Source organism: Saitoella complicata, assembly GCF_001661265.1.
Source record: "Saitoella complicata NRRL Y-17804 unplaced genomic scaffold SAICOscaffold_19, whole genome shotgun sequence".
In the NCBI taxonomy this organism is placed as follows: Eukaryota; Fungi; Ascomycota; class Saitoellomycetes; order Saitoellales; family Saitoellaceae; genus Saitoella; species Saitoella complicata.
This window is the reverse complement of record NW_017567010.1, coordinates 47,057-74,546: the sequence shown is the minus strand read 5'-3', so window position 1 is coordinate 74,546 and position 27,490 is coordinate 47,057. Positions and strand designations below refer to the sequence as shown.

The 27,490-nt window shown below is 51.6% G+C and overlaps 12 protein-coding genes across 12 annotated transcripts; 7 read left to right on the top strand and 5 right to left on the bottom strand.

The window, feature by feature from the left end:
- Nucleotides 1-86: 86 nt before the first annotated feature.
- On the top strand, nucleotides 87-3,816 carry SAICODRAFT_20530 (P-loop containing nucleoside triphosphate hydrolase protein; the record flags this gene model as incomplete). The annotated part of the gene is made up of 2 exons (XM_019166275.1): nucleotides 87-421; nucleotides 480-3,816. 2 exons carry the CDS (start codon nucleotides 87-89, stop codon nucleotides 3,592-3,594), a joined length of 3,450 nt encoding a protein of 1,149 aa, XP_019022620.1. The 3' UTR covers nucleotides 3,595-3,816.
- Nucleotides 3,774-4,588, top strand: SAICODRAFT_72467 (ribulose-phosphate 3-epimerase; the record flags this gene model as incomplete). Its single annotated transcript, XM_019170769.1, has 3 exons — nucleotides 3,774-4,184; nucleotides 4,240-4,305; nucleotides 4,362-4,588. 3 exons carry the CDS (start codon nucleotides 3,774-3,776, stop codon nucleotides 4,566-4,568), a joined length of 684 nt encoding a protein of 227 aa, XP_019022619.1. The 3' UTR covers nucleotides 4,569-4,588.
- A 277-nt stretch (nucleotides 4,589-4,865) lies between these two features.
- On the top strand, nucleotides 4,866-6,155 carry SAICODRAFT_36255 (tryptophanyl-tRNA synthetase; the record flags this gene model as incomplete). Its single annotated transcript, XM_019168482.1, has 2 exons — nucleotides 4,866-4,910; nucleotides 4,965-6,155. The coding sequence occupies 2 exons, from the start codon at nucleotides 4,866-4,868 to the stop codon at nucleotides 6,153-6,155; spliced, it is 1,236 nt and encodes a 411-aa protein (XP_019022618.1).
- A 246-nt stretch (nucleotides 6,156-6,401) lies between these two features.
- Nucleotides 6,402-6,982, bottom strand: SAICODRAFT_26602 (Ribonuclease/ribotoxin; the record flags this gene model as incomplete). The annotated part of the gene is made up of 2 exons (XM_019166949.1): nucleotides 6,402-6,808; nucleotides 6,874-6,982. 2 exons carry the CDS (start codon nucleotides 6,980-6,982, stop codon nucleotides 6,402-6,404), a joined length of 516 nt encoding a protein of 171 aa, XP_019022617.1.
- A 336-nt stretch (nucleotides 6,983-7,318) lies between these two features.
- On the bottom strand, nucleotides 7,319-8,545 carry SAICODRAFT_31181 (uncharacterized protein). The gene is made up of 2 exons (XM_019167861.1): nucleotides 7,800-8,545; nucleotides 7,319-7,745 (listed from the first exon to the last, which is right to left on the bottom strand). The coding sequence occupies exons 1-2, from the start codon at nucleotides 8,254-8,256 to the stop codon at nucleotides 7,324-7,326; spliced, it is 879 nt and encodes a 292-aa protein (XP_019022616.1). The 5' UTR covers nucleotides 8,257-8,545; the 3' UTR covers nucleotides 7,319-7,323.
- A 317-nt stretch (nucleotides 8,546-8,862) lies between these two features.
- Nucleotides 8,863-10,016, top strand: SAICODRAFT_59794 (alcohol dehydrogenase GroES domain protein; the record flags this gene model as incomplete). The annotated part of the gene is made up of 2 exons (XM_019169710.1): nucleotides 8,863-8,992; nucleotides 9,049-10,016. 2 exons carry the CDS (start codon nucleotides 8,863-8,865, stop codon nucleotides 10,014-10,016), a joined length of 1,098 nt encoding a protein of 365 aa, XP_019022615.1.
- A 181-nt stretch (nucleotides 10,017-10,197) lies between these two features.
- On the bottom strand, nucleotides 10,198-11,586 carry SAICODRAFT_59814 (AFG1-like ATPase; the record flags this gene model as incomplete). Its single annotated transcript, XM_019169712.1, has 2 exons — nucleotides 10,198-11,420; nucleotides 11,475-11,586. 2 exons carry the CDS (start codon nucleotides 11,584-11,586, stop codon nucleotides 10,198-10,200), a joined length of 1,335 nt encoding a protein of 444 aa, XP_019022614.1.
- A 469-nt stretch (nucleotides 11,587-12,055) lies between these two features.
- Nucleotides 12,056-12,533, top strand: SAICODRAFT_95057 (FKBP-type peptidyl-prolyl cis-trans isomerase Fkh1; the record flags this gene model as incomplete). The annotated part of the gene is made up of 2 exons (XM_019171962.1): nucleotides 12,056-12,101; nucleotides 12,170-12,533. Coding segments are annotated over 2 exons (410 nt in total), but the record flags the coding sequence as incomplete, so codon positions are not given.
- A 3,557-nt stretch (nucleotides 12,534-16,090) lies between these two features.
- SAICODRAFT_31178 (uncharacterized protein) lies at nucleotides 16,091-16,693 on the bottom strand. Its single transcript, XM_019167860.1, has one exon. It carries the CDS (start codon nucleotides 16,643-16,645, stop codon nucleotides 16,181-16,183), a length of 465 nt encoding a protein of 154 aa, XP_019022612.1. The 5' UTR covers nucleotides 16,646-16,693; the 3' UTR covers nucleotides 16,091-16,180.
- Nucleotides 16,646-17,280, top strand: SAICODRAFT_31177 (uncharacterized protein; the record flags this gene model as incomplete). Its single annotated transcript, XM_019167859.1, has 1 exon — nucleotides 16,646-17,280. The coding sequence occupies exon 1, from the start codon at nucleotides 16,928-16,930 to the stop codon at nucleotides 17,276-17,278; it is 351 nt and encodes a 116-aa protein (XP_019022611.1). The 5' UTR covers nucleotides 16,646-16,927.
- A 3,917-nt stretch (nucleotides 17,281-21,197) lies between these two features.
- Nucleotides 21,198-21,743, bottom strand: SAICODRAFT_8798 (uncharacterized protein; the record flags this gene model as incomplete). The annotated part of the gene is made up of 2 exons (XM_019171532.1): nucleotides 21,198-21,495; nucleotides 21,601-21,743. 2 exons carry the CDS (start codon nucleotides 21,741-21,743, stop codon nucleotides 21,198-21,200), a joined length of 441 nt encoding a protein of 146 aa, XP_019022610.1.
- Nucleotides 21,744-26,741: 4,998 nt separating this feature from the next.
- Nucleotides 26,742-27,325, top strand: SAICODRAFT_31176 (uncharacterized protein; the record flags this gene model as incomplete). The annotated part of the gene is made up of 1 exon (XM_019167858.1): nucleotides 26,742-27,325. A coding segment is annotated over exon 1 (449 nt), but the record flags the coding sequence as incomplete, so codon positions are not given.
- Nucleotides 27,326-27,490: the final 165 nt, after the last annotated feature.

Here is a 27,490-nt window from a genome sequence, read left to right as displayed (position 1 = left end):
AGGACGGGGGAACTTCAAGGTTTGATCGGAGCTTCAACAGTAGTAGCAAGTACTGAATAAGACGTTGAGTAGACGGTGAAGTTGACATGCCGCCGAAGAAACGAACAGCGGTAGCGGCAGCGGCGGCGGCGGCTACGACCGCGAACGGCCTTCCACCAGATCCGCCAACACCGAAACGAAGACGGAGGCCAGTTGCGAAAGCAGCGGCACTCGAGCGTTCGTCATCTACAGCATCGCATGCATCTACAGCATCTAGTATTGCACCGCCAGCTATCAAAGTTGAGGACTGGCCGGCAGAGTTCAAAGCCTTGGAAAAGGTGCACAGGAGTCTGAACACCGTCTTCACGTTCTGCTGTACACGAAAACACCTCGCAACAACGTTCGAGAACATAAAAACGAGTGTAGAGGGTCTCACGAACAGGTTCGATTTGCTGGAACATTGGTGTGCTGAGCGCATTTTGCTGACAGACGTCGAACAGGCCACTTACGGTGGAGGATATCGCACAGATCAAGTTCTTTCTGCCACGAAGTATCAGTTTTAACTACGTGGAACAGGATAAACTCGCGCTTAATATCGCTGATACGACGGCGCAGTTTCCGTCGAAGAGGGCAAGGGCACGGGAGGAGGCTTATTCTACGCTCACGGAAGCCGCTATCTCCAACACTCTCATTGCGGACGAAACCCACGAAGCAGAAGTACGGCCTATACAGAATGTGTTACTGTTCGAGTATCTCGATGGCGATTTGAAGAAAACCACGACGAGGGTGGTCAAAGGCAAGCGAGTTGTGAAAGAAGCACCGGAGTTTACAGCGGCGGCAATGACGAAACTCATCTCCAAACGCAACGCGAAATTCATCTCCGCTGTCTCTGCATTCCTCGTCGAGAGCCAAAACCTGGGTGTCGGGCCCATTGAACGGTTACAGGCGGAGTTCAAGTCGCATGTCCCAATCGAAGAAACCTCGACACAAGAACCCCAACCCGAAACTACGAAGAAACCACCACCCAAGCTGCCCTCCCCGGACGACCGCCCAACAATCAAATCAATAATCGACGGCCTGATCGTCCGCCCCTCCTACCAAAACCAAATCGTCCCAAACGGCCGGCGCACAATCCCCCCCCGTCCCCCACACCACGCACCCCTCTCCACACCCCTCTCCCAATCCCTCGCAAACGCACTCTACACCACGAAATCCATAACACCCTCCACATTCTACTCCCACCAATCCGAAGCCCTGAACGCGATTTGGCGTGGTGAGAGTGTCGTCGTCGGTACCCCGACCAGCTCGGGAAAGAGTTTAATTTATCAGGTGCCGACGCTGCATGCGCTTGAGGAGGACTCGGGGGTGAGGGCGATGTATATTTTCCCGACGAAGGCTTTGGCGCAGGATCAGAGACGGGGGATGAATGAGTTATTGAGTTGTACGGAGGGGTTGGAGTGGGTTCGGACTGAGACGTTTGATGGGGATACACCCGTGGAGGAACGTGATAGAATTAGGGATGAGGCGAGGGTGATATTTACGAATCCGGATATGTTGCATATGACGATTCTGCCGAATGAGGGGAACTGGAGGATGTTTTTGAAGGGGTTGAGGTATGTTGTTGTTGATGAGTTACACATCTACAATGGAATTTTCGGGACGCATGTCGCGTATGTGATGAGACGACTACGGAGATTGTGTGCGACGGTTGGGAATCGACGGGTACAGTTTATCTCGTGTACAGCGACGATACAAAATCCTGTCGAGCACATGAAACATATTTTTGGGTTGGAGGAGGTGACCCTTGTGGAGGAAGATGGGAGCCCGAGTGGAGCGAAGGAGTTTGTGTGTTGGAATCCGCCGTACGTTGATCCCGCGGATCCAAGCGCGGGACGGGTGAGTACGATTGCGGAGGCGAGTAAATTGTTTATTCATCTTGTGCTCCGGGGGATCAGGGTTATCGCGTTTTGCAAGATCCGGAAGGTTTGTGAGGTGTTGGTCAAGACTGTGAGATCTATTTTGACGGATATGGGACGTGGGGAGGTTGCGGAACGGGTTATGTCTTACCGAGGTGGATATACGCCCCAAGACCGAAGGAGAATTGAGAAAGAGATGTTTGAGGGGAGGTTAGTGGGGATTATTGCGACGAATGCGTTGGAGTTGGGGGTTGATATCGGGGCGTTGGATGCGGTTATTTGTGTCGGGTTCCCGATGACCATCTCCGCTCTCCGCCAACAATCTGGACGAGCGGGACGGAGGAATAAGGATTCGCTCACGGTTTTGGTGGCGGATCCGTACCCGATTGATCAGCATTATATGCAAAATCCGGATGAACTCTTCGAAAAACCGAATACGGCTGCACAGGTTGATTTGAGTAACCCCATGATTTTGGAGGGCCATTGTCAGTGTGCGGCGTTTGAGATGCCGATTCGGGTTGGTGAGGATGAGTCGTATTTTGGGGATGATTTGGGGATGTTGGCGGATGCGAGGATGATGAGGGATGGGGAGGGGTTTTATCATTGTCATCCGCGGTTTAAGCCCTATCCGAGCAAACATGTCGCGATTCGGGATGTGGAGAGTGATGGGTTTGCGGTTGTCGACGTCACCAACAACAGAAATGTCGTGTTGGAGGAAATCGAGCCCACGAGAGCGATTTTCACGATTTATGAGGGTGCGATTTTTATGCATCAGGGGTATTCGTATATCGTGCGAGAACTCAATATCGACTCGAAAATTGCGAAGGTGCAATTGGCGAATGTGGATTGGATTACGAGACCGCGGGATTTCACTGATGTTGACCCGATTGAGACGCAGATGATTCGGCGGATTAGGGGGAGTCGGTCGAGGGCGTTTTATGGGCATATCAGGGTGACTGCTGTCGTGTTTGGGTTCTTCAAGCTCGATCGGAGGAACAATATCCTTGATACGGTGGAGGTTGATAACCCACCCATAGTGATCGATACGAAAGGGTTGTGGATTGACGTTCCGAAGGAGGCATTGGAGATTCTGAAGATGAAGCATTTGAATGTTGCGGCTGCTATTCATGCTGCGGAACATGCTGTGTTGAGTCTTTTGCCGAGTTTCGTGATGAGTACGCCGGGTGAGGTTAGGACGGAGTGTAAGGATCCTACTAAGGAGTTGAGCAAACGGGAGACGTCGAGGAAGAGACCAGCTAGGTTAATCTTCTACGATGCTAGAGGGAGCGGAGCGGGCATCAGTCTGAAAGCATTCGAATTCATCGATCATCTACTGCACCGGGCGATCGAAAGAGTGGAGGTATGCAATTGCCAAGAAGGATGTCCGGAGTGTACGATTAGTTCGCAGTGTCGTGGTGCAAATATCATCACTTCCAAGGCAGGTGCTGGAGTTATTCTCAAGAAGATCTTGGGGAGGAAGGTGGATATTGATACGTTGCCTGAGGGTGATGTTATGGAGCATACGATTGAGACAGTGGTGGAGAGTGATAGGATTCCTTCGGCGAGGAATGTTGTGGTGGAGGATGAGGAGTCTCAGGAAGATGTGGATGTCATAGAGGGTCTTGGGGAGGAAATTACAAAGGAGGAAGAGGATGAGGAGAAACCGCAGGTGGTCAAGAAAGAGGAAGATATGGAATAAGGAGCATTCAAGACATACGGCCTTAGGGTAACCCTCAAAATACCTGATTGTGGGTTAGCACTGATGGCATACATGTATTTCCCTTTCAGGGTTAGCTCGTTCCTCAAGGATCTTCACGTCCCGCACGTCACTTCCGAGAAATCGCCGAAACTCAACACCACAAACCGAAACAAAAGAAAATGCCTGAGGCCAAGATCGCACCCTCCCTCCTCGCTGGAGACTTCTCCCAACTTGGCCATGAATGCAAGCGCATGATCGAGAACGGCTCTGACTGGCTCCACGTCGACATCATGGACGGCCACTTCGTTCCCAACATCACAATTGGTCCTCCTGTTGTCACCTGTATGCGCAAAGCCGTGTCTAAGGAGATTGGATTCTTTGATTGTCACATGATGGTTGCGAACCCTGAGCAGTGGGTTCAGCCATTTGCGGATGCTGGTGGCTCGCTGTATTGTTTCCACTATGAGGCAACGAAGGACCCCGAGGCGTTGATTGAGCAGGTTAGGAAGGCTGGGATGAAAGTTGGGTGTGCGATTAAGCCCAAGACGCCGGCCAGTGTGTTGTTCCCTTTTGCGGAGAAGTTGGACATGGTAGGCGGTCAAAGTATACAGTGATCTTGGATCAATGTTGACATGCTCCCTACAGATCTTGGTTATGACTGTTGAGCCTGGAGCTGGTGGTCAATCCTTCATGCCTGACATGATGCCCAAGGTATGTTTGATCTCTAATCTGATCAGTTACACTTTGATGACTAAGTTTCTACACAGGTCAAGGAGCTCCGTGAGCGATACCCTGATATGGACATCGAGGTCGACGGTGGTCTCGGTCCCAAGACCATTGGTCAGGCTGCTGACGCTGGAGCCAATGTTATTGTCGCTGGTACTTCCGTCTTTGGAGCCACTGACCCCGCCGAGGTGATCAAGCTCTTGAGGGACACTGTGAACAAAGCCCAAGCCGCCGTCCCTTCCAAATAGACATACACGAACAATAGCATAATCTAAAATTCAGACACAACCACGGACATGCCTTCTTCTCCAAGCCCGCAGGCCCCGGCCCTCCGTCCAATCCAGCTCCATATTGTACGCAATCCCAAAACGTTCTCGAAGGGCGCCCATAATACTCGCATTGTTCTATTTAGAAATTCATATGAAGATTAGCTTTTCTTCCCATTTAACTTCATCCAACCCCTGACCTGACCCTTTGTACGACATCAAACGCTACACCGCTCAAGCTCTCTCACCTGGATTCCTCTTTCGATCTTGGTAACCACAATGGCCGACGAGCAGAAACCCGTCGCACAAGCGTCCTTGATCCCCGTGGAAACGCTTTCCCTCGAAGACCAAAAGAAAAACGCTCAGGAGGCCAAAAAGACCGAGCAGTTGATTACGCCGTGGGATGTCAATGGAGCCGTGGTAGACGGTAAGGAGCAAGCCGTCGACTACGATAAGTTGATCGAGCAATTTGGCACGAAGCGAATTGATGCCGAATTGCTTGTGAGGTTCGAGGCTGTTACGGGACATAAACCTCATCGATTCCTTCGTCGCGGAATCTTCTTCTCGCATCGTGATTTGAAGAATATCTTGGACCGCAAGGAGGCTGGAAAGCCTTTCTTTCTGTATACTGGCCGTGGACCGAGTAGTGCGTCGATGCACTTGGGACACATGATTCCTTTCATGTTTTGCAAATGGTTGCAGGATGTCTTTGATGTTCCTCTCGTTATCCAGCTTACCGACGACGAGAAATTCCTGTTCAAGCCTTCGCTTACGTTGGAGCAAGCCCACAAGTTCGCGTTTGATAATGCGAAGGATATCATCGCCGTCGGCTTCGACCCCAGAAAGACGTTTATTTTCTCGAATTTGGATTATGTTGGTGGAGCCTTCTACCACAACGTCGTCAGAATCGCGCGTTCGATCACGATGAACCAGTCAAAAGCAACATTCGGATTCAACGACTCCGACAACATCGGAAAATTGCACTTCGTCTCCATCCAAGCCGCACCATCCTTCTCCAACTCTTTCCCCCAGATTTTCGGTGGGAAGAAGGATATTCCTTGTCTCATCCCCTGTGCAATCGATCAAGACCCGTACTTCCGTCTTACGCGTGATGTCGCAGTCAAGCTTAAGTACCCCAAACCCGCGCTCCTCCATGCAAAATTCTTCCCGGCCCTCCAGGGCTCACAAACAAAGATGTCCGCCTCCGTCGACACCTCCGCGATCTTCATGTCCGACACTGACGCGCAAATCAAAAACAAAATCAACAAGTACGCTTTCTCGGGTGGGCAGACGACACTTGAGGAACAGCGTCGTTTGGGCGGAAACCCGGATGTTGATGTTTCGTTTCAGTATTTGTCGTTTTTCTTTGATGATGATGAAGAGTTGGAGCGTATTCGGGTTGCGTATCGGGGTGGGGAGTTGATGACGGGTGAGCTGAAAAAGATGTGTATTGAGTGTTTGCAGGGGATGGTTGGTGAGTTTAGGGAGAAGAAGAAGGCTGTTACGGATGATTTGGTCAAGACTTTTATGGATGGGACGAGGCCTTTGGAGTGGGGTAATAAGCAGTAAAAAAAGGTGGCAAGAAAGAATAAAAGACGCGGAGAATAAGGAATCAAGAACGTTTCAGTCGTGATCAAAGGTTGGTGTCCCGGCATTAGGTGCTGGTAGTTTTTGACTTCGGTTAGTTTACGTCGATACATTCTCAAGACTCGTAGAAGAGCGAAGCAAATGGTTTATGAACGATATACTCATGATCAGACACATATTGACGTACAATACCCACCCCTTTCATCATTTGCAAGGCAAGACATTAGATTACAACTCCCTCTCTCGCACCTTCGGCTCCAAATCAAGCAACCTCTCACTCCTCCTCCCCTCCGGCGCATCCGGCTGATCCTCAACCTGACAACTAACAAACCCATTATGCGCCCTCGCCCCCTCATGCGTAATAACCCCACAATAAGCCCCGGTCCCCTTCTCTATATCAACCCCTCCAACAATAACCCTAATCGCCCCCGGCGGACCCGTGGCGTAGGGGTCGTTATCGTCGTTTAAGACCGGATACTCGTAGTAGTGCCCGGAGCATCCGGATGGGAAGGTGATACCTTCGTAGTCTTTGTAAGCGTGGGGGTAGTTGTCGCGGCCGACGGTTGTGCCGGAGAGGATGTGGGAGAGGCAGGATTGAGCGGCGGAGAGGAGGGCGGAGGGGGTTAGGTCGGAGTCTGTGGCGAGGAGGGGTTGTTAGCAGTCAGCTACTCGAGCATGGGAAGTAGAAAGAGAAAGGTACCGCCGCATTGGATATCGGTGTCCGGGGCGTTGAGGATGGTTTGACCGTGGGAGTTGAGGGCGAGGTTCATCACGACTAGCGCCAAGAGAAGGAACTGGAGGGAGAACATGATTCGAAGCTGTTTACGATGATTCGAATGTTGAGTGGACAACGATCGATTCAGTTGCAGTTGATGTCTGCAGATAGGCTCCGTTGTGCAATTGTGGGGTCAATGGCTCCCTACGTCAGCTGATCAGTCCATCGCGGGCCCATACCTGCCGTACGCAATTGCAACGGGCCGGTCCTTGACAGCTGCTTCGATAGAGGTCAAATAGGCGGTGGAACGGCAGCAAGTTTATCATCTGTGCATAAGATATAACTGTGTGCCAGCGATATGGTTCCCATATCCATCCTAACGTGCCCAATCACTCTCACCGTCCACGCCACCCGTCTAACACTCTCCTCTACAGCTTATGCCTCCCCAACAACCTCCCAAAACCACCTATCCTTCAGAACCCTCCGCCCATCTCCCGCCTCAGGCCGTAACACCGCGACTCTTCTCTTGCCCACATCCTTCGACCATGATTTTACGTTGTAATATGTGCAGATTTGGTGGAGGATCCAGCGGTGGTAGGAGGCTTCTGGTTCGGGGATGTTGGCGAGGGGGAATTCTAGTTCGATCGGGGGAGTTGGTGGTGTGGTGGAGTTGGGGGAGGGGGTTGTGGAGAGTGAGGGAGAGGTGGTGGATTTTCGGCGGGGTGTAAAGAGGATCTCCTCTTCCACCGTGGTTGGTACCGGGGGTGAGGGTTTGTCGAGGTTCGGACAAGTCGTGAACTCCAGCAGCTTTCGAAGCTCAGCCTCAATGGAGCGGATAAGGTCCGTTGGGACATGTGCTGTGGGTCATCCTTAGTCAGCTCGGTGCTCCACCACATCTTACAGAAACCCACCTTTCTTGACCCGCGCCTTCAGCCCCTTCGTCACACCCTCGACCCCACTCCGTACCTGTTCCCTATTCTTCCCTCCCTTACTCCCCACGTTCAGTGCCTCCATCCTCTCAACCAGGCTCCACTCAACCCTCCGGAACCTTCTCGAGGAATCGGGGGTCGGGACCCAATCTTGCCTGCTCGGTGGCGTGGCCCAGGGGTTATTCAACAACAACGAGTTCTCGAAGCGGCGGCGAGCGCGGGAACCTTCTTTGCCTTGCAGCAGCAACTCACGGCGGCGTAGCGTGGAGCGTTCATGCACAACCTTTACCTTCCTAGCAGGAGTCCTGGGAGGTGTGAGGGGTTCAGAAATGGGGATGCGGAGTTCGGTGTCGACCACGGTGGCGATGGAGTCCATAACGGATACTGCAGCCGGAGGAGGCGGGGAGGAGAGGGAAACGTCGAAAGGATAGATCGCCATTTTGCTAGAGGTTGGAACAGCTGCTGAAAGGGTCGGAGGGTGTCGATATGGTCGAGGAAGAGGCGAGGGCGAAATATACCGCTGAGGCTGCTGGAGGCTGTACGTGTTGGTGACCAGCTTCGCAGGGCGTCGCAGTGCACGACAGCGCAGCGGGGTACAGTTGCATGCCTGGGAACGGGCGTATCGAATTCTGCCATCATCATCATTCTTTCCAGAGCGGCACAGTCTTGAAGGTATTGGGATTTACGCTGGTGTCCGTAATTCTGGCCATAACCACGCCAGGTAAATCTTCCAATGAAGTTTCCACGCTTCCCGACAGCCAGTCTGCAACCGACGGCACGTGTCCCGTATGGAAGAGGGGTAAACCCTGCACAGGTTGATTGATCCCAAGTTACACCTTCAAATCAGCTGTTGTCTCCAAACACTATGACCGGACATGTGCCCGGGTGTACAATCCCCTTGATGCCGGGAGGAGCACGGGACGACTCACGGGTGGGGAGTGATGTGAGGGGGTCGTCTCCACCGATCCTTTATAAACCCTGGAGTTCACCACCAGGGTAGACCCTTACTCACCACAAAACCACAATGCCTAACGCCAAGGACACCATGCAAGCCCTCCGTTGGCACGCCGCCAAAGACCTTCGCATCGACACGATCCCACGCCCTAAGAATCCTGGTGAGAACGAAGTTCAGATCGCTCCTGAGTGGTGCGGGATCTGTGGATCCGATTTGCATGGTGTCTCCCAGTTCTTGCATATGTCTTTGATATGAGGCTGATTGACTCGGATACAGAATATCTCGTTGGTCCCGTCCTCGCGCCCGCACCTGGGAAGCCGCACCCGTTGACGGGAGAGGAACCGCCTTTGACGTTTGGGCATGAGTTCGCGGGTCGTATCACGTCTGTCGGATCTTCTGTCAATGATCTCCAGGTTGGGCAGAAAGTCTTCATTGATCCGGTCATCGCGGACAAATCGTGCTATATGTGCACGCAACGCTCCGCACCGAACGCTTGCGAACAGCTTGGGTTCATGGGCTTGAGCGGTGCCGGAGGAGGGTTGAGTGAGGCTGTTAATGTCCCTGCCGATAGGGTCTACCCGCTTCCTGATGAGATTGACACAGATGTTGGGGCCTTAATTGAGCCGATCAGTGTTGCTTGGCATGCTGTTGCCCTGAGCGGTTTCCAGCCCGGACAGGATGCCCTCATTCTCGGAGCTGGACCGATTGGTCTCGCTACCCTCCTCTCGCTCAAAGCTCATAAACGCAGTGCAGGAGGACAAGGCCGCATCCTCGTCTCGGAGGTTTCCAACAGCAGGAAAGCCATGGCTAAATCCTTCGGCGCAGACAACGTCCTCGATCCCACCCAAACCGACGTCATCGCCGAATCCAAAAAAATCTGCGACGGCGTAGGCCCGCACGTCACCTTTGACTGCTCCGGCCTCCAAGTCACCGCTCAAACTGCGATCCGCGCCGTCCGTTCGGGTGGAACGGCTATGAATATCGCTATCTGGGAAACTGAAGTCCGCTTTAACCCGAACGAGCTGTTGTTGGCTGAGAAGAGGTATTTGGGTGCGATTTGTTATACGCCGAAGGACATTAGGGAGGTTATTGAGGCGATGAGGGATGGGAGGATCGAGATTGACGAGGCGAGGAAGATGATTACGAAGAAGGTTGCGTTGAAGGATGGGGTCAAGGGAGGGTTTGAGGAGTTGGTTGCCAATAAGGATAAGCATATCAAGATCTTGATTGGCACCGGAATTTGAGTGTGAGCCAAGAAGGCGCGGGGTGTCTGTCATTCTTGCGACGCTGTATTGATAACGTTCGTAGGTTTAGTCTGTGGTCATGAATAATATCATCTATGCCACCAGTGCATCATCCGAGCCCAGCTCTCTCATCTCTCTCATAACTTAAATGATCCTGCCCCTGCTCCTGCTGCTCATTTGTTCACTGGCCAACCCATTCCTGCGTACCCATCTGCACCAACCTAGAAATACACCTCTGAAACGCAAACCTCTCCTCATCACCCGTAAAAATCGAACTCGACATCAACGTCTTGGCATCCAACCCCAAATCATCCATCAAAGCCCTCATAGCCGGTTCAATTTCCATTTCACCCTCGTCAAGGTTCATCTTCTTACTGACTGAGTCTTCGCCTGAGAAAATCTGTGCGATGGGCGCGGCGGAGGTACAGACCAGTTTCGCCCGTGAGTCGTACACTGCATCGATGAACGTGATCAGACGCCGTGCGAGGTCTTTTTCGCGCATGGTCATTTGGGGGACGCCGGTAATGACAAACGCATTAAAGTTTCGGCAGAGTTCGAGGTAGTCTGAGGCTGACATTGGCATTCCGCAGATCTCCTTGAACGTGAATTTCGCACACTTCCCCGACGCTTGAGGTACGTGGACTTGTCGGCCCCAGATTGTGACGTGTGCGGGTTTTGGTGGGTCGTTTTTGAAGTCACCGAGGTGTTCGAACCAGGCTTGGGCGTGTTCGGGGGCGTGGGAGTCGAGAGGGTGGTGGTAGACTGAACTCACTTTTCTGGGGAGTTTGCGGTAGTCGGTTGGTGAGTCGAGGCACACCACCTCGAGATCTTCTTGGAGGAGTTCGATACAGGGGATGAAACTCGAGCGCTGGATTCCGTTCTTGTAAAGTTCGGTAGGGTGGCGGTTGGAGGTGGTCACGACCACAACACCGTGGCTGATCAGAGCCCCGAAGAGTCGGCGGAGGATCATGGCGTCAACGATGTCTGTTACCTGGAATTCGTCGAAGCAGAGGACACGGGCGGATTGTGCGATATCGGCTGCTACGAAAGGGATTGCGTCGAATGCGGAGCCGTGTTGTTGCTTCAGCTCGAACGAGCGCTTGTGCACGTCGAGCATGAAGGCGTGGAAGTGCATTCGTGCTTTGGAGGTAATGTTCGCAGGGAGGGTTTCGTAAAACATGTCCATCAGGAATGTCTTTCCGCAACCGACGTCGCCGTAGAGGTACATTCCCTTTGGCGTGCCTTCAGGTCGGTGGTCTTTTGGTACTTCTGGCTTGGGACCGAAGATCCGTTGGAGGATCGAGCCGCCGGAGGGCTTGAGGGAAGACAGAGAGGGGTGGACGACTGGTGGCGGGCTATAGGATTTCAGAACGTCGTGGAGAGTTTGGAGGCGAGTAACGATGCCTGGGCATGCACCCGGTTAGATGGTTGTACACACGGAGCACTAAAAGCACACACCTCTTTGATACTCATCATTCTTGATCAACCCACGCTTTGATAATGCGTTATACCGATCCAGCGGTCCTTGGTCATCCGATCCATTCCAGTTCGCTGCCCTTCCGACGTCCATACTCGACAGTGCCTCCGTAGCCATTCCTCGTCTAGCCAAACCCATACCGACCAATGCCCTACCGGCGGCAATGGAAGGCGAATGCCGCAGAGCTGGGCGGGCGCATAGCGAACAGATTCCGCTGTGTGATCTGCGGAGAAGGAGGGAGGCAGAGAGCGGGCTCCGTGGTATTGAGGATCGCATTAGGGGTATAGGGAAGAAGGAGGGAGGGGAGGGTGAATGAGCGTCGAGGAATTGGGTCTGGGGCTTTCCGGGGGTACCGCCGGGCTGCATTGCCGCTGCCCCGCATGGCAGGGTCCAGCTCAAGACTGATAGCGCGTCTGTTTGGACAATTTCAATTCCTTGTTGAATGTCTTTGACAAAGTACGACGATGTTTACCATGCATAAACAATGGCAAGACCACCCACCTGGTCATGGCTTGGCCCTGAAATCAGCGTACGGGGCTTTCCGTCACATTAATCTCAACCAAGATGTTCCGCACGGCCCTCCGTACAACTTTTACCAGACAAACCCGGTATGTCTTCTCCGTCCTCCTCCTTTTCCTATCCTTTACCCAATTTACTAACGATTTGTCCCGCGTAGTCTTTTCTCTACCACTCAAATCACAATGGGCGTTTCCCGCGACGTTATTTCCCCCGGAGACGAGACCAACCGTCCCAATGTCGGTGACGAGGTTACCATGCACTACACCGGTACCCTCGAGTCCGGCAAGAAGTTCGACTCCTCCGTTGACCGTGGTCAGCCCTTCAAGTGCCGTATCGGTGTCGGACAGGTCATCCGCGGATGGGATGAGGGTGTTCCTCAGATGAGCTTGGGCGAGAAGGCCAAGTTGACTATTACTGGTGATTACGCTTATGGTCAGCGTGGGTACCCTGGATTGATTCCTCCTAACGCTACTTTGATTTTCGATGTTGAGTTGTTGGCTATCAACGGCAAGTCTGCTTAAGTGCATGATTAGGATGGATTTTGCGGTATAAGGAAGACGTTTTTACTTCTTCGTAATGCATGATGTTCCTTCAAATTATATGACCGTTGCCGTTTACTATGTCGCCTGGATAAATCCCCACGCGGTCCTCGCTCGGACCGATACCCTATCGAATTCCTGAGATAGGCAACGTGGATGCTCGCTCTTACCTCGTTTGAAGTGTCCACTAGCACAAGGCGACCAGCATCGTCCTCGTGTTCACTCTCCACCCCATGCAACGCAAACCCCCTTCCAATTCCATTCATCGCATTGGGGCCCGGGTGTCGGCTTGATCCGGATGAGCTATAAGCGCGACTGGGCAATAACGAGAAGGAATGATAAAATACAGGAGTAGGAAGATGAAAAAAAGAGAACTGTGCACCCCATCCTCCGCAGTCAAGTGGTGTTGGGCCAACCACCACCAATCGACAAGGTAAGGGGGAAGAAAGTCCCATCACAGGAAAACACACACACAGTCACAGGGAAGTCACAGGAGACACCAAACTACAAGGATGACAGATCAGACCACTTGTCCTCACGACACATATCCCCTTCTATGGTTACGAAAAAACCTCCATCAGGCCAATGTTGTAAACTTCCGTTGAGAAGTCTGGCGTGAATGTACACATGTCTTCTCTTTCCCCTGCCTGTTTTTGGTCTTTTTTTGTTTTGAGGGAGATCATGTTTGGGAAAAGGCGGTAAGCGGAAGGGTCCGGTAGATTCGACATATACTTACTAGATGTATATGCCTAGCTATTCGCTGCTCCATCACGATCGCTTTGTCTGTTCCATCTGATGTGCAATGGTGTCCCATCACAGTAAGACACACAAAAAGAACCACACAGCAGATGCACCATGTTCATCTTACTTCGCACGTCCCTCTCCATGGTTACAAAAATTCACTATCGTCCAAAGACAGAAAGTGTGGTCTTCGCAGCGCCGTTAGCTCAGGGAACCATGGTTCTGCAAGATCCGCTTTCTTCAGAAATCCTCCCTGCCAATGATCCATTATGATGGGAACAAGACCTTGATAGATGAGATGCATGACATCAATGGGAAAGGAAGGCGGGAAATCAATTGTGTCGAATTTGGTACTGCTATCATACCTCCTCATTACCTATCAATGTATGAAAAGCGATTGTTGAACCATCATGAATGCAGTGACTCGTTCACACAGGACATCCATCATTATCTTTCGATATCAGACTCCCCTACGTCTCAGGTATTGTCATGGATGATTTCATGACCTCCGAGTTCCCATACTCTTATTGTGATCATGCAACGTCACCGTACGTTCATGTATATGTCTTATGATTATGTGTTATAGTTATGTCTTTAGATTATGCACTTCTGGTCTGATGCGTCGTGGCTTGGTGGCTGCGCGCCTTATCTAGGGTATGCAGATAAGCGTAGCGCTAAGAGTATTTAAAGGGGGGTTCCCTCCCTCCTACTTAGTTTTTTAGTTAGCTGCAAGAGGCTTTGCAAATATCAAGACCTTCCTAGCTCAACAACTCATCTGGTTCCCTAACCTCTTGATTGGTAGACAGCCCGTTCTCACCATCTCGAGTTACGTACAACCAAGTCGCTGGTCTTTGATAGTACAAACAGCCTTCAACCTCTTGTCTTCGTCTATGTGTCAGTCTTGGTATTGGGCATGATCTTACTGGCGTCCACATCATCTCTCAACCTCGATTACGTCATGTCAGTCTTCAGTATCTGTCACTGGAAAGACCCCGCCCGACTCGTGCCCCGTGTCACGAATGGCTTCATGAGCTCTGGTTTCCCACACTCTTATTGTGATCATGCAGCGTCTATGTACGATCATGTATATGTTTTATTATTATGTATTATGTTTATGTCTTAGTTCTGCATATGAGTGGTCTGATTGTTGAGTCATTTTCAGTGAGTCATTTAATGGTACCTGGAACAGCGCCTGGGCGGCGCGATGGAGGGAAGGCCTTGGCGGAACTTAGTCTGGATTAGTATATAAAGGGGGGTTCCCTCCCCCCTTCTCTAGTTCTTCAGTTAGCAACAAGAGTCCTTGAGAAAACCAAGACCTTACTACCTCACCAGCTCAAGTAGGTTCCTTCACCTCTTGGGTATCGTGTTCGTCTTTGCCACTTCAAGTATCCTGCAACCAAGTCATCACTTGTTCAGTTCCGCATACGAACCGTCCTTGACCTCCCTGTTTACGTCAGCTCATTCACATGCTCTCCCGTTATATCATCAGAGGTAGGTGCTAAGCTTTCTGCAATGATGCAAACAGGCTGACGGTCCTACAGCTGCAGTCGATTCTCTCTAATAAGGTTAGATTCCTCTACTTTGATCATACCTCTCCCACCTAGGCATTGGCTGACGAGAGGAATGAGACAGACCGTTCCCGCATTTGAAGTCCACATGATTAAAGTTTTTCCTGCATCGTTCTATTTCAAACGGACTACTGCTGACCATGGAGGGGAAACTAGATCCATCCGATATCCATTCAGGTTCCTCCGAATTGGCCGTGATTATGATTGCTTAACTGAAGAAGGGGAACAGGGTATCCATTCGAGTTCTTTTTATCCTCTTCGGTTGGGTTAGGTTCGTTTTCTGACTTGATTTCCTTTGTGCTTTATTAAGGATTGCGAACAGGATATATTCACTGTTGCTGATAAGGTTTCGAAGGAAGGGATCATCGGTTTTGAGAGCCCCTCGGGCGTCCTCTAGCGTTCGTTGAAGACTTGAGGATCACAGAGTTGTTGGTTGGCTTCAGCAGGCGACAATTGGTGTGCGTTCCGCAAGTTTTGCCGTTTTAATGTCTCGCTTGGCATTGTATACCTCGCGGCGTAGGAAGTCGGGGTTGCCGTCTCGGTCATCTCGCAAAGTCATAGCAATGATTCTGGGTGGCGCACCAGCATTAGTCATCCTTTCCAGCTGTTGGATTTGCCCAGTGGTGAGCTTTCTGTGCTGGGGGTGTGCGGAAGGGCGGTCTGACGGATCATGATTGTGTTTGCCAACCATTGTTGATAACTCCCAATCTCCTGTCGGTCCAGAAAGCTTGCCCACAGGTCTGAAGGGACAGCCGCTGGCCTTGGAGCTTGTCTTTTGCTGGCGAGAAGTGCTGTCAAGATTGAGACGGTTTCTGTATTGGCCGCCACAATTGCATTATAGCCAGACTTTGTTCGGTTTAGAGCGTTGGACTGAGATGGCATAGCCTCTAGGCTTAGCCCAGGCCTGTGCATAGAGCCCTAGCTCTTTCCTTGTAGGAAATGAAGCATCAGGTGGAGGATCCATTGTTGTGTAACCCACAGCTGCTTTTCTGCTGACTGATCTGCCCAGTTTGGTCCAGGGTGTGGGCGCGGGGGTGTGGTACGATCAGGACCCCGCGTGTAACGGATGGAGTAGTAAGAAGTGATTGTTATTCGAATGAAGAAATAAAGCTACCAAAGCCTCCCCTTTATATAGTAAAGTTCTGTAACAGCTTCAAGGGAGCCGTTCCCCAACGGAGCCGGTACTCAATAGAATTAAAACCAGGTACGACGTACCTGTAGAATCCGTAGTGTGGTTCGACACACTACACTCTCCCCCCTCTAAACGGTACTAACAGCAATAAAAAACTCGTACCAACAGAAAGAAAGGAGGTAGGTTCTTCAAAACCTGTTGCCGATCCTGTACAAGTGTTTTGCCTCAGCGCACTTGTGCAGCCTTTTCCAACTCTCCCACGACGAATCAGGCTTGCCTTTTTCACTCTCCCATTCCACCTCATAGTAGGTGATCCTCCTGCCATAATTAATAATCGTGATTAATTCTTGTGAGGTAACTTGGAGTAGGTGATCCTCCTGCCATGGACGCGTTTGCAAGTACACCTTCCTCAGCTCCTTCTTCCTCCCAAAAAAACCGTATTGCTCAAACACATCACCCTTGGGGCATCGATTCTTGGGCTTCTTCCACTTGCGTTGGTGGCCATGCATCCTGTAATAGCCCGACCTAACTGGAACATCCGATTCAGCGGTCATGGGGGGTTCAACAGGTGTCAGGACCGAGGTGGTGATGGTACCATCATTGAATTCGGCAAAGGTGTTCTGGAAAGTTGTTGAGGCGTTGTGTAATTCCATTTCCATCACATTCCATTCAGGTTGGAGTGGTTGTTCAGGGTTGTCGCTCCTAAGGAAATCATCCCACAAGATGTTGTCCAAGTCTCCTCAGACAGTGTCATTGATACCAAAAAGATCACCCAAGTCGTCCATTGCTGTTGTACTTGTTGTTGTCTTGTAGTCTGCTGTCTGCTGTCTGCTGTCTGAGGATCTCAGAGAAGGGTGGTTCTCCCCCCCCTTATGTACCTTCCAAGAGATAGGGCTGAAATCAACGTAGGTTGAAGACGTAGCTAGTCTTCACATATGGCTCACTCTCACTCTCAGCAGAGTTTGAGTTTGATTGCATGTGTATCTCATCCTATGATGTCCGCGTCCGACGTTTCGATTTTCCCACGATATCTCAAGCGTATGACGTCGTACGGCAATGGGAGTAGTACCATTCGATTTGTCTCACTCAGGCGCATCGATTGCACTCTTTCCCGTCTCCGTAGCGTCCAATTTGAAAAAACCCGTGAACGTTTGTATAGTACTGATCCAGGCGTCAGATCACTGAAACGATTTTGTAATCGTAATCGTATGGTTTTGTTATGCGTTTTCACCAATCCTCAGCTCGATCCGACCTTATCTGAGGTATTTTCATTGTTGTGCTGCTGAGGTATCCGTGTGTACTCTCCAGACGCTCAACCGCGTCCGAGTATGCGGCTTTATGCAGGGTCCCTATAAACGCGCCATGAGGCTGACGCACAGAACCGACGCAGGGTCCACGCAGCCTCTGTTTCATTGACAGACTTACTCAGATCTCATCTTTATACATGTTTTCCAAGACGGTAACGATCCAGAATCCAGGAACAAGATTATGACGTTGCATTTTTTGTTGATTTTTGCGATATTTTCGAAGAGCGATAATAACTGATATTTAATCCGCTTGTTTTTGGTTGATTTAATAATCGTGATTAATTCTGGTGAGGTAACTTGGGCAAACGAAGTGGGTTTGGCCCGTTTTCGAACTTTCCAACTTTGTCAGCAAGTATGCTGTTGGCTGGCTCCCAGGAGTTGTCATGTAAGTTTGTTCCTTTCCATCGAACCAGATACTCCTGTGTGCCGGTATTTCCATCTCTGCGAGATGCAATAATGCGTTCAACCTCTTGTTTTTCTCGAGGGACAGAACTTCCAGCAGGCAATGCCGGGTTCACTGGTACATTGTTTTGTCGTTCATCCTCTGCCATGTAATATTTTTTCAATCGCGAAATGTTGAAAGTTGGGTGAGCCTGTGAACCAGCGGGTAACTCTAGCCGAACTGCATTGTCGCTGAGTCGCTCCAGAACTCTATAAGGTCCTGCATAACGGCTTTCTAGTTTTCCTAACTTGTCCTGATTGCTTTTCAGGACCAAGACCCAGTCTCCTTTGTTGAAATCGGTAGGTACAGATCGACGTTTGTCAGCATGATGTTTCTGTTTCATCTGGTTTCCATGGATCGTATCTTTCGCCGCGGTGTGTATGTCGGTCAACTTTTCGAGAAGTTCCTGTGCTGCTTGAACATTGCTGTCGTTCGTCCGGTTCGGTCCAATAGGGTGATAACCGTAGTTCATATAGAATGGTGTCATATTTGTCGTACCATGTTTTGAGTTGTTGTATGCAAACTCCAATCACGGTAGGACTTTATCCCAATCATGGTCCTGAACATAAGGACGAATCATATGTTCCAGTGTTTTGATCGTACGTTTCTCAGGCCAATAATATGCCCGTGCGATCAAGGAATAAGTCCTGTTAATCCCAGGATGCCCAGCAAATGGTGCATCATGGCAATCATGTAGGACCGATTTCCTGAATGGGCCTTCTGGTAGGCACAATCTCCAAGGACTGATCTCATCAGTTCGGAAATAGAGCAAACCGTCGTCAATCAACCATCGATCGGTTTCGCCGCCCTTTTCATCCACGCTTTTGAAGATATCTTTAACAGCATCTTTGCCTCTTGAAAGATAGTCCTTGCGCAGTTTTGTCTTCAGTTCTTCTGTAGGTAGCGGACATTGTGGATCGATGTGTATCTGATCGATCTGAATCCTGGACAAAGCATCGGCAACAACATTGGTTTTGCCTGGTTTGTAGAGGATTTCACAGTCGTAGTCTGCTGCTTTTTCTTGCCACCTTAGTTGTCTTTGATTCCGGTGCTTTTGAGTTTTGAAGTATACCAATGACCGATGATCAGTGTATACCTTAAATGGTTTTCCCAACAGGAAATGTCGCCACTTCGTAAAAGCATGCTGTATAGCACACATCTCCTTGTCATGTACAGGGTAGTTCAACTCATGTATGTTGAGCTTCCTGGACTCATAGGCAACAGGCTGACCCTTTTGCATCAACACTGCTCCAATTGCTTTTGCATCTTCAGAGGCATCTGCATAAACCTCAAAGTCCTCCTCTGGGTCTGGGATCTTGAGAACAGGTCTGGTTGACAGTGCAACCTTGACCTTCTCAAAGGCATGTTGCATCTCCATCGTCCAGGTAAGAACAGTTGTCCGGAGACTGGACGAACAGTGTGCAGTCAACGGTTCAACCATCCCTGAATATCCTTCCACAAAGGTCCTGTAATAGTTCGCCAAACCAACAAAGGACTGTAGTTGTTTCATCGTCTTTGGTTGTGGAAATTTCGTAATAGCCTTTGTAAGGGCTTCAGTAGGTTGTACCCCTTCAGCACTGATCATATGCCCCAAGTACCAACCCAACCCAACCTCTGTCTTGAAGAACTCGCACTTGTCAGCATTGGCGTACAACTTGTGTTCTCTCAACTTGTTGAGCACAAAGCGCAAGTGTTCCTCATGTTCCTCCTTGGAGCGAGAGTATATCATGATATCATCCAAGTAGACCACGAAGAACTTATCCAACACATCTCTGAAAATGTCATTCATGAGGGTCTGGAAAGTTGCTGGCGCATTTGTCAATCCAAATGGCATCACAATCCATTCATAATGACCATAGCGTGTGTTGAATGCAGTCTTGAATCGATCTTTGTGGTGAATCATGATTTGGTAATATCCCGACTTTAGGTCGATCTTTGAAAACCAACAAGCTCCGTGATACCTATCTGTGATTTCATTAATTCGAGGAAGAGCATGACGATTCCGAATTGTCTGAGAGTTCAGTGCTCGGAAGTCAATGCACATCCTGAGTTTGCCATCCTTCTTTTTGACGAAAAGGACTGGCGCACCATAAGGACTCACAGATGGTTGTATTTTGCCGTTTTCGAGCAGAGCTTGTATCTGGGCATATAATTCATCCAATTCCGGTTTGGACAACCGATATATGCCCCTGTACTGTGGTGTAGCTCCCTGAACTTCATCGATGTGATGAACCACATGTCGATCCATTGGCTCTCCCGCTGGTAGATCTGCAGGGAAAACATCACCGAAGTCTCTCATGATGAAGTTGGGACTGCCAACATTTGGTTTCGGTTTTGTCGAAGGAGTTTCCACCAGAAACATGACCATAACTTCTTCAGATGTCAAGGTTCGAACTGCCTTCTTGAATCCCGAACGTCCAATCATATCTATCTCAATAGGGTGTTCTTCTTCTGGGTCACTCTCATCATCAAACAGTGGAAGAATATCACTCCTTGATCCATCCGCCAAAGTTACTGTTTGATGAGCCCAATCAAAAGTAGGATTGAATTGGGTGAAGAAAGGTGCACCCAACAACATATCATAATGTTCTGCATCTGCAACATAGAAAGCTTTCCGCATTCGTATGCTCCCAATCTGTAACTCAACAGCTTCAGTGACTTCACTGACAAACTGTTTCTTATCGTCTGCTGTTGTGGTTGCCGTCCTGATTGGCATAGGTTGAATCGCGCGAGTCTTGATACCTGCTTTCTCAGCGTATCCTCGCGATATCATATAAGTTTCTGCACCAGTGTCGAGTATCATCACACCTGGTGTACGGTTTGCAATCCCCAACACATGGGGGGTTCTCTTGCGATCCGGCATTTTGTCCTCGGCATCGCTGTTGGTAGTTCCATTGTCGTCACTGGCCATATCGCATCCTGTTTCTGCCAGACGATTGGACACTCCTTTCCATATCAAGTCATTTCTTGATGTATTCCTCCAAGACGCTTCAACCTGATCGACTGTGGGGATAGTCGGCGCAATACCAGGCGCTTGGGTAACTATGTCGATTTCTATATTTCCAAAGGCACCTTCGGCCATATCCTTTTCTTCCAATTCCACAGCACGCATCGCCAGCACGGGGCCCTCTTTCTGATCAGTAGGTAAACCCCACCCTACTGACCCTGACCTTTTCCCGCCTGCCTTGTTGTGTTTTGACTCCTGTTGTTGTTGGTGTTGTTATGCTTTTGCATCTCACAGTCTCGAGCATAATGACCAAAACGTCCACAGTTGTAACACTTCCTTGTGCTGATATCGGTCCTGAAATCGCGGGCGTTTCCCCTAACAAACGGTTTGCGATATCCTTTGTTGAAACGCACGGCATCAATCTCCATGGGGTCGTCCCCTCCAGAGCGACCATCGCTCGAACCATAACGAGGTTGAGCGTTTCCGTAGGTCGTGAAGTTCTGCCGGCCCTAGTTGAGAATCCTGTTGCTGAATGTAATACTGTCGTATCGATCCGCAATCATGATGGCTTCGTCCAGAGTCTGAGGGTTGCGAAGTTCGAGTTCCAACCTGACCTTTGGCTTCAAACCATGGATGAACTTGTCGAGGAATTCGATGTCACGGATCTCCGGGATTTGAATGCGAAGGTTGTTGAGTCGAGTAACGTATTCGCCAACCGATGTCGTCTGACGAGAGCCATGCCACTCGTCTCTGAGTGCTCTTGCAGCGTTCACAGGGGCAAAGTACTTCATGAGACCACGCTTGATGCTGTCCCAAGTCAATGCCGCAGGGTCCTTGCCCTCGGCTTCCTAAGCCCTGAGCTGCGCGCGATACCATGACAATGCATTCCCAGCAAGCAACGTTCCGACAAACGCTGAATGTTTCTCGGCTCTGATATCCTCGGCGAGACTGAGGTACTGATCAACTGAGAAACACCAGTTCTCAATCACCATCAAGTCGCGTTTGCCGTTGTAGGACTCAGGAAGCCTGAGCTTCAATCCATGAGGGGTTGCCATTGTAAAGGTATTCCTTTTTTTTTTTTTCTTTTTCTGATCCTAAGAATGAGGATGTACTCCGATGCTACCAAGTGTAACGGATGGAGTAGTAAGAAGTGATTGTTTTTCGAATGAAGAAATAAAGCTACCAAAACCTCCCCTTTATATAGTAAAGTTCGGTAACGGCTTCTAGGGAGCCGTTCCCCAACGGAGCCGGTACTCAATAGAATTAAAACCAGGTACGACGTACCTGTAGAATCCGTAGTGTGGTTCGACACACTACACCGCGGTGAGGTCACGTTTCCTGTCATGCCCTGCATCACAACAAACGCGGAAATCAAAACAAAAGAATCCAAGGCCGACGACACACACGACAACGAACCTCCCCATTACGACGACAAACGACGACCGACAAGAACATCTCGAGTATCGACAATCGACAAGCTCTACACTTTCCTTTAATACGCATACACTCCCGACAATGGCGAAAGTTCTCGGGACGTTGTTGATTCCGGCGCATGATGACAGTAACCGGATTTCGCCGTTTCCGGTGTTGAAGGAGGAGATTAAAATTGGACGGAATATCTCATGTGATGTGCGCATTCACGATAGGGACGTTTCGCGGACACATTGTGTCATCGCGTTCCGGGATGCCTCGGCGCCGTCCACACCAGCGAAGTCCAACACAGCCGCGTCTGGGAGACGGGCGTGGATCAGCAATACCGGAACACATGGGACCACGCTGAACGGCGCCGCACTGACAAAAAAGACCGCACTCGAAGACGGCGACGTATTCGAAGTCCTCGGAAACCAATTCCAGTGGATTTACGGCGCGTACCCCTCAACCTCCACCATCGACTCCCCACCCATCATCGATACCCCCGCTCGCCCAGCTACTGCTTCGAGAGGGCTATTCAGTGGAATGGGTAGTTTGTTGAGGAGTGCGGTTAAGGGACGGACGCCTGGGCGGAATGTGAGTCCGGTTAAGCAGACTAGGTTCGAGAGTCCGATTAAGGCGAGGAGTCCAATTACCACTACCCCGCATCGTGCGAGTGCGAGTCCGGCGTCTGGGCAGGATGATGTTTATGCTGGGTGGCAGAGTCCGTTGGCGAGGAAGGAGGAGGATGTGGCGCTGTTGATTGGGAGCCCGGAACCTGCCAAGATGGAGGAGGTTGGAGAGCTGAAGACGCAGGAAGTTGGAATGTATGCTGAGGGGGCAAGGATGTTGAGGGATATCTCTAACTCCCCATCACCTGAAGGACTCGTCAAGGTCACTCCAGCCCCACTCTTCACCAAGCCTGCATCACCTTCCCCACCGCCTCCGGCACCTATCGCTGCTCCCGGCACCCCATTACGTGCTAATCCACCCATCACTATCCCCACCTCAATCGCCCGCGCACGCTTCGCGCCTCCGAGCCCGAGTCCGGCGTTGTTAAATTTGTTTAGTCCGGCGAAACCGAAGAGGAGGGTTATGGAGGAGATGAAGGAGGAGAGTCCGGTTCGGTTGCCGGCTATGGTTCCTAGTGTGTTGAGACAGGGATCGCCTGTGGTTAAGAGGGTTGAGGAGGAGGAACAGAAGTCGGAAGAGGAAGAGGAAGTTGAGATCAAGGAGGAGATGCAGGAGGCGGTGTTTGATGAACCCGTGACGGCAGCGGAAATGGAGGTGGAGGTTCTTGTCTCTGCCACGCCTAGAGCTGCTCCTCAACCTGCGATCAACACCCCTGTTGCGGGTCCCTCTTCGAAACGCGCTATCCCGCTCTCGAAAAAGGCATTTACCCCAGCCCCCGACAAGTCCCGCAAATGGCTCGACCGCGACCTCCCACGCGCAGCACCCATGTCTGCACCCCGTCCTTCCGCTGCACAAACAGCGAATGCCTTCTCCGCCGCGGCAGTCCTCAACAATCCATCTTACTCCACCGCCGCTGGAATCGAGCGTGTCGAGCCGCATATGCATTCTCATGGTGTTGCGGCAGAAGGGCAGAGGAAGGTCAGGGTCGGTGTGCAGGAGGGGAAGACACCGGAGGAGTTTTTGGTTGGGTTGAGTGAGAGCGAGAGGGTGCTTTTGGGACTTGACTCGACTGAGGCGGCTGATGGAGAGGACGAGGTGGAGGAGGAGCAGGAGCAAGAGAAGATTGAGGTGTTTGAGGATGGGGAGTCGATGCGCGTCGATGAGGAGCAACCAGAGGAAGAGTTGGTGGAGGAAGGGTTGGAGGAGTTGCCTGCTGAGCCGGTTGAGAAGAGACGCTTGTCTGGTGAACAGCCTGGCCGAATCCTTCCTGCTCACCTCCTCCCTGGTTCGGAGTTGACACCCGTCAAGACCCACTCACCCGGTAAATGGCGCGCAACGGGCCCCGCTAAGAAGATGCGTCTCGGTGCTCAAAGCAGACCCGTCGGCAAGCTCATGCGCGGCACGAAGCGGAAGTTTCCGACGAAGTATGCTGATGAGGAGGAAGATGCTGAGGGCGGTGAGAGATTGGGCAAGAGGAGGAGGGTTATGACGGAGGAGGAGGAGGAGGATGAGTATGAGGTTGTTTGGAGGGGGGTTGATGGGGAGGAGGTTGTGTTTTATGATGAAGAGTTTGCGAGTGAGACAGAGGAGGTTGAAGCCGAGGTTGAGGATCAGGCCGACGAGCATGAAGAGGTTGAAGTCCAAGCCGATGTTTACGCTACTGATGCAGTTGAGGTTCTCGAGGAAGCGGTGGACGAGTTGGCAGTTGACGAGGCTGCGGAAGAACAGCAGCAAGAGGAGAAGGAGGTTGACGAGGTCTTGGAGGAGCAGATTGAGGACGGCGAGCGAGTCGATGCTGCGCAGGTCAAGGTTGACGAATTTGAGACCACTCAGCCGGACAAGGCTTCTGTTGAGTCTGCTGCCCAAGAGATTCAGCTAGGCAACGCTCTCCCTGATGGGTTTGCTACAGTTGCTGATTTGCCGGAAATCAACATTGGTGACCTTGACACTCTCATGGATGATGTTCCCGTTGCTTTTGCTGAGGCCGCCGCAGCAGCGGAGGCAGAGGTCATCGAGGCCACTGCTGCTCTCGCGGATGCTGATGCCATCGCTGCGGATCTCATGCAGGAGTTCGTCAATGAGGTCGTAACCGACGCTCTCGAGGACCTTGCCGAGGAGGTTGCGAAGGAGACATCAGAGCAGGAGGCTGCGATTGTTGACATGACTGCCGAGGTTGAGAAGGACGAGACCACTGAGGAGCAGGAGATCGCTGAGCTTGCTAAGGAGGTTGAGGGTGAGGTTGCTCCTGTGCCTCAGACCGTTGAGGTTTCTGAGGTAGCGGCTGTTGAGGAACAGGCGGCCGAGCAGCCCGTTCTTGAGAGGTGGGCAACTGTCGAGGAGTTCGAGGATGCTGTTGAACCGCCTGTTGAACCCGAGGCTGAGCTTTTCGCCGAGGTTGAAGTGGTCTTTGAGGATGCTTCTGACGTTGTCGTTCATGAGTCCATGCTTCAGGATGACGCTGGCGCTGAAGCTGTCTTCGAGGATGCCATTGTCTCTGCTCAGCCGGAGGAAGCGGAGGTGGTGGAGCAGGCTGACGTCTCCATGGCTGACGCATCCATTGCCGATTTCTCTGCTGTTTTCCATGATGCTGTAGCTGACGTCGCTGCCGAGCTAGCTGTTGTCGCCGAAAATGTTGTTGACAAGCAGGCGTCCGAGGAAACTGTTGAGGTTGCTGCTTCGGAGACCGTCCAGGAGGAGGTGGCTACTGACGAACAGGTAGCAGAGGCTGCTTTGGAAGAGTCCATTGCGGAGGACGCTCCTGTACTCGACGAGGCTCCGGACGCCGAAATGGAAACTGTTGCTGAGGTGGCGGAGACTCAGGAAACGGTTGACTCACTTCCTGAGATTGTCGTTGAGGGAGTCGCCACCGAAATGGCCGCCTCTGATGATGCGGAAATTGGTGACGCTGTCCCTACTCCGGGTGAGGCTGATGCTGAGGTTGCCGCTCAGGAGATTGCTCACGAGGCCGCTGATGCCGAAGTGTCTGCTGAAGCTAATGTCGTCGAGCCCGTCGTGCAAGCCGAGGAGATCGAAGCCGAAGCTGAGTCTACAGAACAGCCTGAGGAGGTCAATTCCGAGGAAAGTAAGGCACCTCTGTCTCCCCTCAAGCCCATCAAGACAAAACGCACTCGCAGGACTCGTACTGCCGAGTCCGAGCTTGAGCAAGAAGCACCCGTTGAGGAGCCCTCTGCCGAAGAACAGGAAGAACCTTCTGCCCCGCTGTCTCCTCTCAAGCCGATCAGGACTAAGCGCACCCGCCGTGGGCGCACACCTGAGCCCGAACCAGAGTCTGTCGTTATGTCTTCTCCAGCGCCCAACTTTGTTGTTGAGATCTCTACGCCTCCTCCCAAGACGAAGCGTAGTACTCGTTCAAAGGCTGAGGAAGTCGTTCCGTCCGAGCCTGCCATTGAGGCAGTGGAGGAAAGTGAACCTGCCGCTCGCCGTGGTCGCAAGGCTGCTGCTACTATCAAAGACGCTGGGTCTGAAACGACCCCCGACGGCGAAGTTGCGGAGGAGGAGGAGGCCACGCCTGCTACGCGCCGCTCTCGCAGGGCAGCAACTGAAGAGCCTGCTGCCGAGGCTCCTACTGCCGAGGCTGCCGCTGCTCAGCCTACTCGGGGTCGCAAAGGGAGGTCGAGGACCATCACGGAACCCTCAGAGGAACCCGTCCAGGAGGGAGAATCTGTCGCTGCCGAGGAGGCCCCTGTTGGCAAGGCAACCAGAACTACCCGCCGTGCCCGTGCTGCCAAAGACGAAGTGGATGAAGTCAATGCATCTGAAACTCCTGAAGCCGTTGAAGAGAAGCCTATGGTACGTCGTGGTCGTGGTGCCAAGGCTCAAGCACAGGAGGAAGAGCCTGCTGTTGTTGAGGAACCCGCAGAGGGGCCCACCAAATTTACTCGCAGGGCTCGCACCAACATCACTTATTTGGAGGCTCCTGCTGTTGTCATCGAAAAACCTGAGGAGAAGCCCATGAAGCCCACTCGCGGATCTCGCAGGGGCAAGGCCGATGACGCTGTGGAGGTCGCTGTTGCTGTCGAAGTGCCCGCTTCGCCTCCCAAACCCGCACGCAGGGGTCGCAACGCGAAGGAGAATGTTCCCATCGGCGCCGAGGAGCCCGCCTCCGAGGCCGCCGCGCCTGCAAAGAAGACTAGGGGTACTCGCTCTCGGGCAGCCACTGTCGAGCCCGAAGCTGCCGAGGAGGTTGCGCCGGCAAAGGGTCGCGGAAAGAGGGCTGCTTCAGCGGCTCCGTCGGAGGCTCCTGCTCCCAAGACTCGTCGTACTCGCGGCGCTAGTGCAGCTCCTAGCGAGCTTGACAGCACCGACGCTCCGGCTTCATCGCTTGCGGACGTCGACACGAATGCTAAGCCTGCACGTCGCGGACGTGCGGCGAAGTCTTTCGCCACGGAGGAACCCATTCCTGAGGAGGAGTCGGTGGAAGAGGAGCCCAGGAAAGCTACCCGCTCGTCGAAGAGGAAAGCGGAGGTTATGGAGGAAGATGAACCTGCTCCTGCTAGGAGGACCACGAGGAGGAAGGTTTGAGATGTGAGACGTGAGATGCATTGTAAAAGGTGAAACGATACATGTGTATGGGGTATGGAGTTATCTTATTAAAGGGACAGGTTAATGCTATGGTCTTCGTGTACTTATTTGAACTTTATGGTAGCTATAGCATAATGCTTAATATCAATTATCTATTATGAAAAATGGAACTTCCCAGGTATGGATTTGGTTTGTATGCTGAATTCGTGAACCTCTT